This window comes from Salvelinus fontinalis, chromosome 17 (assembly GCF_029448725.1).
Source record: "Salvelinus fontinalis isolate EN_2023a chromosome 17, ASM2944872v1, whole genome shotgun sequence".
In the NCBI taxonomy this organism is placed as follows: domain Eukaryota; kingdom Metazoa; phylum Chordata; class Actinopteri; order Salmoniformes; family Salmonidae; genus Salvelinus; species Salvelinus fontinalis.
In genome coordinates, this window is record NC_074681.1 from 45,505,292 (window position 1) to 45,517,396 (window position 12,105).

General features: G+C 42.8%; 1 protein-coding gene across 3 annotated transcripts in view; it reads right to left on the bottom strand.

Moving 5' to 3' along the window:
- Positions 1 to 12,105, bottom strand: part of retreg1 (reticulophagy regulator 1) — a 67,508-nt gene that overhangs the window by 14,697 nt on the left and 40,706 nt on the right. For all 3 annotated transcript variants that reach the window (XM_055867582.1, XM_055867585.1, XM_055867583.1), the window contains 2 exons: positions 687 to 813; positions 311 to 395 (listed from right to left, as the gene is read on the bottom strand). In XM_055867582.1, the coding sequence (XP_055723557.1) occupies positions 311 to 395; positions 687 to 813 (212 nt within the window). The remainder of the gene's footprint in view (positions 1 to 310; positions 396 to 686; positions 814 to 12,105) is intronic.

Consider the following 12,105-nt stretch of genomic DNA (forward strand, 5'->3'; position numbering starts at 1 on the left):
TCAGCAGTAATAAATTCATCCTTTGGTCATTAAAATAGTGAATCAATATCATTGGATGAAGCTAAGATACTACATGTCAAATATTAACCACCATAGTTCAGCTCAGAATTGGAGGAGGACAATTTATTGAATGTCAACTTCTTCCTAAAGCTGGGTTCACGAGTTGTAACATTCCGCTATAAAAGACATTTCATAATCTCAACTAAAGTGATGATACATCAGTTTCAATCAACACATTCTCCAGATTATTTTGTGCCTTGCATATTGGCTAGTTGCCAAAAGATACGGTAGGATGATGCCAACAACTTACCTAAAACATATAAGATGAGAGCACCTGGAATGTAGCGTCCTAAGACAGCCAAAAAGGTGCACAAACTGCAGACCAGCAAGCAAAACTAAGATGGGGAAGAAGGAAAGAGAGCAACATTTATTAGGTTGCAACCAGGGCCGGCTCCAGCTTTTTGGGGGCCCTAAGCAAGATTTTGCTGCAAGGATGAGGAGAGAAGGGACTCAAGTTTTATAATTGATTTAGAACTTGACATACAATGCAGGAGTCGGGCTGCATCTAAAATAATTAAGGTAAATTGAGTGTATCAATCATACTTTCAAATTGGATTAAAGGCAAATAATGAATATCCAGTCATATAAAATAATGCATCAGTTATTACAAACCACATTTGCCTCACCTTGCCTGGATTCTGCTGCTTGAAGGAGGAGGTCTCCTGCAGAAAGAGCTTGAAGCTCGTCCAGGAGTCTGTGACCTGTAGCCCAGCTCCAGATCTGCTGTCCTGTTCCGCATCAATGATCTCCCAGCTAGAGTCAGAGAGAATTAGAATTATCCATCACTGGTGACCACAAGCACAGCCTCTTTTCTCCTGCTAACAAGGTTGTAAAACCATCCTGTGACTTCCCTGGTTAAATAAAGGATGAGTAAAATAACATTAAAAAAAGCCAAATCTGGTATCAGGAGTTTTGTAGCATGTCAATAGCATATATTATAGCTGTTGTTGGCACAGTCATAGAAATGGATCAAACCAACATCATAGAGTTGAATCAGTAGTATGTGGGTCATATGAGCACCCCTTCTAGAAACAGTTGCAAAGGGAAGGTTAGCACCCCAACATGAGAACTGTATCCTACTCCATTTGGGCTATCTGTAGATCATCACATGCTCTAGTATATACTATAAGGTATGGGCGGCAAGTAACTTAGCGGTTAAGAGCGTTGGGCCAGTAACAAAAAGGTCACCGGTTCGAATCCCCGAGCTGACGACGTGGGGAAAAGAACAGTTGATGTGCCCTTGAGCAAGGCACTTAACCCTAATTGCTACTGTAAGTCACTTTGGATAAGAGCGTCTGCTAAATGACTAAAATGTACATGTCATCAGAGGTGACTTTATAGGCCCTACAGTCACATGCTTTACTGCTACGACATGCCAGGATATGGAGCTGGGGGCCTTGGGATCTGTCAGAATGTAAATGGTGGACAGCGCTGACTCGCAGAAACAGACAGAAACTAGGGTAACCCCCATTGGTTCCAGCTCAACTCAACATAAATAGCAGGCCAATTTGGAATACGTTTCAGGGTAAATTACAAAGCAGCTAGCATGCTAATGGATCATTTCAGGTAACAACACTGGTAACAAATGACCCTCGAAGTCTGACAGAGACATTTTCATGGTGCAAAAGAGCAAAGATTGAGTTTGGTCTTTGCTCTTTTGCACCATGAAAATGCCAACCTTAGACTTCAAGGGTGATTTGCAGGGTCAGTTGTTACTGTAATTTGAAAACCAGCATTGTTATTGGAAATTAGCTGTTAGCGTGCTAGCTGCTTTGTAATTCAACATGAGATGGAGTCCAAATCGGCCTTTGCTGCTATTTATGTTGTTGAGCTGTAACACTTGTAACCCTAGTTCGAGCTGAAGCCATAGTTCATGTTTGTTTTTCTGACTCTCTGTCTGTGCTAAAAATACAATCAATATCACTAAAATCTGGGATTGTGATTTCATTTGTAACTTTTCTTCAACAACGTGCGACTAGTAATGCATTGCTCAGTTTACTTAAAGTGGCAATCAACAGTTGAAACAATAACACAGTGTTTTCCCCGGTCCTGTTTCAGTAAAAAGCTGAAGGATGGAGCTTGAGAAATGTAACCACTCTCAAATTCATAGACAAAGCTATGGATGCAAGGACTGACCATCCATATAAAATTTATAGTTTTAATCATGTTTTGAGGCTATATAGTGTTTGTTTACATTTATTTTGTTAAAAAACAGAGTAAAATAAGCAAAAACAATGTTCTGATGGGGTACGACAGTTGAACTAAGCTCATGAGGCATTTATACGCTATATTCTTCAAGAATCAATGTGTACATATCATACATTTTTAAGTCCAAAAAATGGGCTGATTACCCCTTTAACTTCAGTCAAATAATCGCTACCTTATAACACAAATTGCTGTAGTCGTTACAGCCGTTAACATTCTAGCTGCTCTGTAAATTAGTTTGGTTCAGTGCGTAGAGGGTTGAATACATCAGTGAAGGTAAAGGTGAGTTTTGGTTTGATGTGTAACAAAATGAATAATGTTTGAGTAGAGAGAGTTGGGGAAGGGGGTGAGCAGTAGAGCAAACTTATCTGTTTGTTTGTTTCGCATAAAAACATAGGGAAGTAAGTAGGGCTGTTGTGGTGACCGTATTACTGCCACACTGGCAGGCACGAGTCATGAAGGCAGTCAAATCCCACGGTAATTAGGCTTCTCCAAGCTCTGATGCTGCTGATGGTCATTAGTAGCCTACGGAACTTGCTAACTGCCTGGTACTCATCAATGCAAATGTAATCAAAAATGTAATCAAACACTTCATGAGAGCCCATGAACTCATGTTGCGCAACATTTCTACAGGTGTTGCAATTGAGGGAGAAAACGAGGATCCCATCAGCTTTCTATTGGCTAGGCCTACTATATTTATTTCTCAACTTTCCTAATATTAAACACATTGCCTATCTTTACAACAGGAGTATAGCCTACCTGACTAGCATGACAATGAACCACGGGGAAAAGCGTACTCCATTCGCTATTTAAGTGCATAGATGACATGTATTTTTCCCCACTGCCCCTGTTTCGATACAGGTGCATGATAATGGTCCATTCTAAATCAAAACAAATTTCACACATTTATTATTTAGTATATGTAAAGACAAGATAAATAAAGAATAGTCTGATAAGTGACAATATTAGCTCATCACTTGAATCACTTGATTTATATATTATATATATATTATATACTGAATTATATATTATCACTTGTGAATGATGCCCAGCATAAGAAACAATGCCTTTTTTGGCGACTTTTTTTAATCATAGCACACCTCATGTAGCCTAGCCCATAGGCCTATATGTTTTAATAAAGTGGCCAAATAACTTCTTAAAACTAAGCACATTCATCCGCTTTACAGGGGGTATAGAGCCTAACTGGCATATACAGTATAAGCAGTGTGTGAGTTTCAAGTTTTCACCATAAAAATGCACCTTCATAATAAAAGCATTACATGCATGATTGCATTTGCGGTCACTTTTGATAATGGTGTTTTCTGCTAATGGAACATTCGCACTTATAGCATTTTACCATGTGTGCATTATGCTAGTGGTTGTATTAATTTGGGATCTATTGCATCCCACAACTGTCCCAGACTATGTTTGGAATATTTATTTCTCGCACAGAATAGAATGGGTCGACCTTTGTACTAAGGGGGATTGTAGATTGACATAGCCTAGTGGTTTCCTTGTTCGTTAGGCCTACTCATCTTGTTGGTTGTCGATGTGGAATGTGGAACGTTCTTCCAGTATCTTCAATATGCACCTCGGAATTGGATAAGGACGCGCGCAAATTGCGTCCCCGATGTGTCTGTCTTCAGTTGTAGCCTGTGAGAAAGACCCGATCACATGATGGAGAGCCATGTGAGTGAGAGATGCTTCGGATTGCGGAGCACACTCAGGGAGAAGGGCACAACGCAGTACTCCGGGCCTCGAAAGGCATGGATTTTTTTAGTGTGCATTACGGCCACAAAGAGGATGCCGCCGTGAAATTCGAGGCATTATCCAATGCTTGTCAAATTGTGAATGAGAGACTATTGGAGTGTGTACAGCTTATGCAAAAAAATAAGCAGGGCTCATGCCTTTCAAGTGACTTTTTTCAAATCATCATTAGAGTCTCATCATGCAGGCTTACAATGTATTACAAATCAAAACATATAGCCCAACGTTTGTTGAACAACTAAAGTTACATTAATAACTCTAAATTAAGCATATTGGAGTACCTATTTCTTTGTTAACCGCTCAACACAGAATAGCCGCATGTGCGCACTCCCTCAAATCGTGTCGTGGAGAACATATTTATATTTTATTCAGCTTTGTTCAATTGTATTTTTCATACTATAAAATAATGTAACGAAATTAGAAAGAAATCTTGCCTGCTCAGTGAACTAGTGTAGCCCACAGCCATTTGGCATAGCCACATTAGGACCTAACATAAGGACAACTCAGAGTATGCTATTCTTTTCTTCTGAAATAGACTACATTTTCTTCATATCATGCTTCTTTAGACCTGTCTAAAATATATAATGGATTTATTGTGAAGGTGTAGGCTATATTACATGAACTTATTAGACTTTTTAAATGGCTTGTAGGCTATGTGTGGAAGCCAGGAGATGCTAAATATGTTTATCTTAATTAATGGTCAATTACCGTGTGACCGACAGTTATTTGCTTGACAATCACCGGCTGATTCAATTTTGTGACCGCCACAGGCCTAGAAGTAAGTCTTCCTTCCGCACACCTACCCTTTAGCTAACTTGTGGGATACAGTCAATTTTGACATGACACTGGTATTGGCATGCACCACTGACCCTGCACTGTACATAGTCAGCATACACACTGAAGGTACTCTCTGGTGATACCACAATAATCTGCTGGTGCATAAGGACAGTGACAAAGGGACTATTTCTCTGGGTCAACTTTCAACAGGGTCAGTGTTGGACAGCTAGAATGGGGGGGTGTCAGAAGGGGGCTTGTCAGATTAAATAACAATAAGTTTAAAGTGTTGGCGGAGGCCACATGTCTTGTGAAAGCAGCTGTCCTGGACACCGGCGGTGTGAAATCACTTACAGTCACCATCAAGATCTGGTTGCGCCCCAGAACAGGCAGATTCTCTTTTGACAGGTCGTCATTGTAAATAAGAATTTGTTCTTAATGCACTTACGTGTATAAATAAAAGGTGATTTAAAAAAATAAATAAAATCATTCTCGCCACTTAACACTGCTTTGAGGCTCCCGCCTTAATTTAAAAGTGGGTAGTCTTGAACCAGAAAGGGCCATAAACATAGCAAAGAGGCAATAGTGGCGTAAAGCATCAAATGCAGATAACTTAAAGGGAAACTTTAATTAGACACATTTTATAAACTGTAAGTCACATCAATAAATGTGTTATGATCCGTATCAGAAAGTATTCACACCCCTTAACTTTTTGCACATTTTGTTGTGTTACAGCCTGCATTTAAAATGGATTAAATTGTGATATTTTGTGGTGTGACTGGCCTACACACAATACCCAATGATGTCAAAGTGGAATTATGTTTTTTGAAATGTTTATAAATGTATTAAAAATAAAATTCAATAAGTATTAAAGTATGTGGACACCTGCTCGTCGAACATCTCATTACAAAATCATGGGCATTAATATGGAGTTGGTTGCCCCTTTGCTGCTACAACCGCCTCCACTCTTCTGCGAAGGCTTTCCACTAGATGTTGGAACATTGCTGCTGGGACATGCTTCCGTTCAGCCGCAAGAGCATTAGTGAGGTCGGGCACTGATGTTGGGCGATTAGGCCTGGCTCGCAGTAGGCGTTCCAATTCATTCCAAAGGTGTTCGCTGGGGTTGAGGTCAAGGCTCTGTGCAGGCCAGTCAAGTTCTTCCACAGTGATCTCGACAAACCATTTCTGTATGGACCTCACTTTGTACACGGGAGTCTTGTCATGCTGAAACAGGAAACAGCCTTCCCCAAACTGTTGCCACAAAGTTGGAAGCACAGAATCGTCTAGAACAGTGGTTCCCAACCTTTTTTAGGTTCTGTACTCCTAAAACACTTTGACCTGCCTGAGGTACCCCCTCATGCATTTGCGACCGGCGTGATTCCTAGATTTGCTGTGAAGTTTGGCAGACTTGTTTTCAATGTCAGGGAAGTAGGAGTTGAACTCACTGTTGAGTTTGGATAAATGTGAGCTTACTATTTGCACTATTGTCAACATCACCTGTTAAAAGAGGTGTAAAGCTTCTGAAAACCACTTACTTCCCCATCTTCACATTTCCTCTCCCAGAGTTTGAACTTCTTCATGAATCCACACACTTTGTCATACATCTTTAGGATGTGTGTGTCTACCTTGCAGAGTTCGATTCAGGTTTTTCAGTTTGCTCAACACATCAGCAAGTTCGGCAAGGCAGGCTCTCCAGTCTGTGTCCTCAAACACAGACACAAGGGGGTGTGAATGCTCAGACAGAAAATCACTTAGTTCGGCACGCAGCTCAAAAAGCCGCTAGCATTTCCCTCTGGATAGCCAACGGACATCGGTGTGAAGCTGTAGCTGCCTGTGCTCAGTCCCGCTGTCATCACAGAGCTGTTCAAACAACCGGTTATTCAGAAGCCTGGACATGATAAAGTGAATCACTTTCACTGCGTTATTCAAAACATCATGTAACTCAGGACTCATTCTCTTGCTAGCCAATGCCTCTCTGTGAATGATAGAGTGGGATTTACCTTCTTTATGTGGGCATTTCATAATTTCACTCTCCCAGGCATTGATACAGCATGATCCGTGCACACAGGAAAACAGGATTTCCAATCCAGATAGTGCTCTGAGAAAAAGTTGTCAATAACGTGAAACGCATCCTCACCTGTAGATCTCCCCGTTAGCTTCTTGCACAACAGTATGTGCTCATTAATTTCCGAAATGTCTTTGTATTGCACAAACGTAATCAACTGGGCTTCCCCACTGACATCAGTCGATTCGTCCAACTGCAGAGAAAATGGGCCGGAATTATTATAGTTTTTTCACCAATTGATAAATAATATCAACGCCCGTGTCATCGTCCCTACGGCACACAGTGTTATTTGACAATGGTACAGCATTCAGTTCATCAGCATCATAGTTTCTGTGAGGATAACAGCAGCAGGCAATCTAGCGCATGGAGCAAAGGATCACGTGCACTTGGAACGAGCAGAGGATCAAACATTGAGCCAACGGGCGGGCGATCACCCAGAGGCCAGGTCGACAGAGCATTGCTCACACCCCAAAAGTAAAGTCAAAAACTAGGCCTATAAAATAACTAGAGATTTCACACCAGTGACCTCAGTAAATGTTTTCTGCCTATTCAAATGTAATTAAATTGAATATATTTTTTGTGGGGTAATATTTTTCCTTCACATTTTTGAAAATCTTCCCACATACCACCTGGGGACTGTCCACGTACCCCCGGTTGGGAAACACTGGTCTAGAATGTGATTATATGCTGTAGTGTTAAGATTTCCCTTCACTGGAACTAAGGGGCCTAACCCGAACCATGAAAAACAGCCCCAGACCATTATTCCTCCTCCACCAAACTTTACAGTTGGCACTATGACTTGGGGCAGGCAGTGTTCTCCTGGCATCCGCCAAACCAAGATTTATCTGTCAGAATGCCAGATGGTGTCAATTAGCAAGATGGCGCCAACAGAGATGATCGCCTCGCTTCGAGTCCTTCGGAAATTATGCAGTATTTTGTTTTTTTATGTATTATTTCTTACATTATTAGCCCAGAAAATCTTAAGTGTTATTACATACAGCCGGGAAGAACTATTGGATATATGAGTGACGTCAACTTACATTACGACCAGGAATACAACTTTCCCGAAATGGATCCTTTGTTCAGACAGCCACCCAGGATATTGGATTTAACCCCAGAGGCCGACCCAAAACAACGTCGCCGCAGAAGGGGTAGATGGAGCGGCCTCCTGGTCAGACTTCGGAGGCGTGCACACCACTCACCACTTCTGAGTATATTACTCGCCAATGTCCAGTCTCTAGACAACAAGATGGACGAAATTAGGGCAAGGGTAGCCTTCCAGAGAGACATCAGAGATTGTAACATTCTGTTTCACCGAAACATGGCTCTCTCGGGATATGTTGTCAGAGTCGGTACAGCCACCGGGTTTCTTCATGCGTCGCACCGACAGAAATCTCGCTGGGAAGAAGAAGGGCGAGGGTGTATGCTTCATGATTAACGACTCATGGTGTAATCATAACAACATACAGGCACTCAAGTCCTTTTGCTCACCTGACCTAGAATTCCTTACAATAAAATGCACATTATCTCCCAAGAGAATTCTCTTTGATTATAGTCAAAGCCGAGTATATCCCCCCCAAGCAGATACCACGACGGCCCTCAAGGAACTTCACTCTATGTAAACTGGAAACTATATATCCTGAGGCTGCATTTATTGTAGCTTGGGATTTTAACAAGGCTAATTTGAGAACAAGGCTACCTAAATTCTTTTAGCACATTGACTGTAGCATGAGCGCCGGCAATACACTGAATCACTGCTACTCTAACTTCTGCGATGCATACAAGGCCCTCCCCTGCCCTCCCTTTGGCAAATCCGATTACGACTCCATTTTGCTCCTACGGTCCTACAGGCAGAAGCTCAAACAGGATGTACCTGTGACTAGAACAATTCAACACTGGTCTGACCAATCGGAATCCACGCTTCAAGATTGTTTTGATCATGCCGACTAGGAAAAGTTCCGGGAAGCCTCAGAGAATAACATTGAAATATACGCTGACTAGGTGAGTGAGTTTATAAGAAAGTGCATTGGAGATGTTGTACCCACTATGACCATTAAAACCTACCCTAACCAGAAAACGTGGATAGATGGCGCTACTCGCGCAAAACTGAAAGCGCGAAGCACCGCATTCAACCATGGAAAGATGACTAGGAATAAAAACAGTATTGTTATTCCAATTAGGCAATTACGGACTACAAAAGAAAAACCAGCCACGTCACGGACACCGACGTCTTGCTTCCAGTAAACTAAAACACATTCTTTGCCCACTTTGAGGATAATACAGTGCCACCCTTCCTACTCCGTGGCCAACGTGAGTAAGACATTTAAATGTGTTAACCCTCGCAAGGCTGCTGGCCCAGACGGCATCCCTAGCCGCGTCTTCAGAGCATGCGCAGACCAGCTGGCTGGTGTGTTTACGGACATATTCAATCGCTCCCTATCCCAGTCTGCTGTCCCCACATGCTTCAAGATGGCCACCATTGTTCCTGTACCCAAAAAGGCAAAGATAACTGAACAAAATGACTATCGCCCCGTAGCACTCACTTCTGTCATCTTCTATCACCTCCACCTTACCTGCCACTCTAGACCCACTTCAGTTTGCATACCGCCCCAACAGGTCACAGACGATGCAATCGCCATCACACTGCACACTGCCCTATCCCATCTGGACAAGAGGAATACCTATGTAAGAATGCTGTTCATTGACTAAAGCTCAGCATTTAACACCATAGTAACCTCCAAACTCATCATTAAGCTTGAGACCTTGGGTCCCAACCCTGCCCTGTGCAATTGGGTCCTGGACTTTGACAGGCTGCCCCCAGGTGGTGAAGGTAGGAAACAAAATTTCCCCTTTGCTGATCCTCAACACTAGGGCCCCACAAGGGTGCGTGCTCAGCCCCCTTCTGTACTCACTGTTCACCCGACTGCGCGGCCATGCACGCCTCCAACTCAATCATCAAGTTTGCAGACGACACAACAGTAGCGGGCTTGATTACCAACAACGACGAGACAGGGAGGAGGTGAGTGTGGTGTCAGGAAAACAACCTCTCACTAAACGTCAACAAAGGAGATGGTCGTGGACTTCAGAAAACAGCAGAGGGAGCACCCCCAATCCACATCAAGGGACAGTAGTGGAGAAGGTGGAAAGTTAAGTTCCTCTGCGTACACATCACGGACAAACAGAAATGGTTCACCCACACAGGACGTTGAATAAATTTGGCTTGTCTCCTAAAACCCACAAACTTTTACAGATGCACAATTAAGAGCATCCTGTCGGGCTGTATCACCGCCTGGTACGGAAACTGCACCGCACTCAACCGCAAGGCTCCAGGGGGTGGTGCGGTCTGCATAAAGCATCACCGGGGGCAAACTACCTGCCCTCCAGGACATATTACTGCACTGTCAGAACTAGAACCAGAAGCATTTCACTACACTTGCATTAACATCTTCTAACCATGTGTATGTGACCAATACAATTAGATTTGATCACTGTAGTGTGATTCATCACTCCAGAGAATGGGTTTCCAATGCTCCAGAGTCCAATGGGGGCGAGCTCTATACCACTACAGCCAACACTTGGCATTGCACCTGGTGATCTTAGGCTTTTGTGCGGCTACTCGACCATGGAAACCCATTTCATGAAGCTCCCGACGAACAGTTCTTGTGCTGACGTTGCTTCCAGAGGCAGTTTGGAACTCGGTAGTGAGTGTTGCAACTGAGGACAGACAATGTTTACGCGTTACGTGCTTCAGCACTCGGCAGTCCCATTCTGTGAACTTGTGTGGCCTATCACTTCCCGGCTGAGCCGTTGTTGCTCCTAGACATTTCCACTTCAGAAAAACAGCAGCTCTAGCAGGGCAGAAAGTTTTACGAACTGACTTGTTGGAAAGGTGGCGTCCTATGATGGTGCCATGTCGAAAGTCGATGAGCTCTTCAGTAAAGCCAGTGTTTGTCTATGAAGATTACATGGCTGTGTGCTCGATTTTATACACCTGTCTGCAACAGGTGTGGCTGAAATAGCCAAATCCACTCATTTGAAGCTGTCATAATAAACTGAGGATGGATCAACTACATTATAGTTACTCCACAATAACCTAATTGACAGAGTGAAAAGCTTGTACAGAATAAAAATATTCCAAAACATGCATCCTGTTTGCAACAAGGTAAAGTAATACTGCAAAAAATGTGTCAAAGCAATTCATTTTTTGTCCTGCATAGTGTGTCATGTTTGCGCCAAATACAATAACTGAGTACCACTACATATTTTCAAGCATAGTGGTGGCTGCATTATGTTATGGGCATGCTGATAATCGTTAAGGACTGGGGAGTTTTAAAGGATAAAAAGGAAACGGAGCTAAGCACAGGCAAAATCCTAGAGGAAAACCTGTTTTAGTTTGCTTTCCACCCGACACTGGGAGATGAATTTATCTTTCAGCAGGACAATAACCCAAAACACAAGGCCAGATCTACCCCTGGAGTTGCTTACCAAGAAGACAATGAATGTTCCTGAGATGCCGAGTAACAGTTTTGACTTAAATCTACAGTGCATTCGGAAAGTATTCAGACCCCCTTGACTTTTTACACATTGTTACTAAAGCCGTTTTCTAAAATTGATTCAATTGTTATTTTTTTCTCATCAATACCCCATCATGACTAAGCAAAAAACAGGTTTAGAAATTGTTACAAATTTATTAAGATAAAAAAATTGAAATTACATAAGTTACATTACATTTACATACGTTTTCAGACCAATTACTCAGTACTTTGTTGAAGCACCTTTAGCAGCGATTACAGCCTCAAATCTTCTTGGGTATGACGCTGCAAGCTTCACAAACCTGTATTGGGGGAGTTTCTCCCATTCTTCTCTGCAGATCCTCTCAAGCTCTTTCAGGTTGGATGGGGAGCGTTGCTGCACAGCTATTTTCAGGTCTCTCCGGAGATGCACAAGTCCGGGCTCTGGCAGGGCCACTCAGGGACATTCAGAAACTTGTCCCTGAAGCCACTCCTGCATTGTCTTGGCTGTGTGCTTACGGTTGTTGTCTTGTTGGAAGGTGAACCATAGCCCCTGCCGGAGGTCCTGAGCACATTAGCATCAAGGATTTCACTGTACCTTTCCCTTGATCCTGACTTGTCTTCTAGTGCCAGCCACTGAAAAACAACCCAAGGGGATGATGCTGCCAACACCGTGCTTCACCGTAGAGATGGTGCCAGGTTTCCTCCAGACGTGACGCTTGG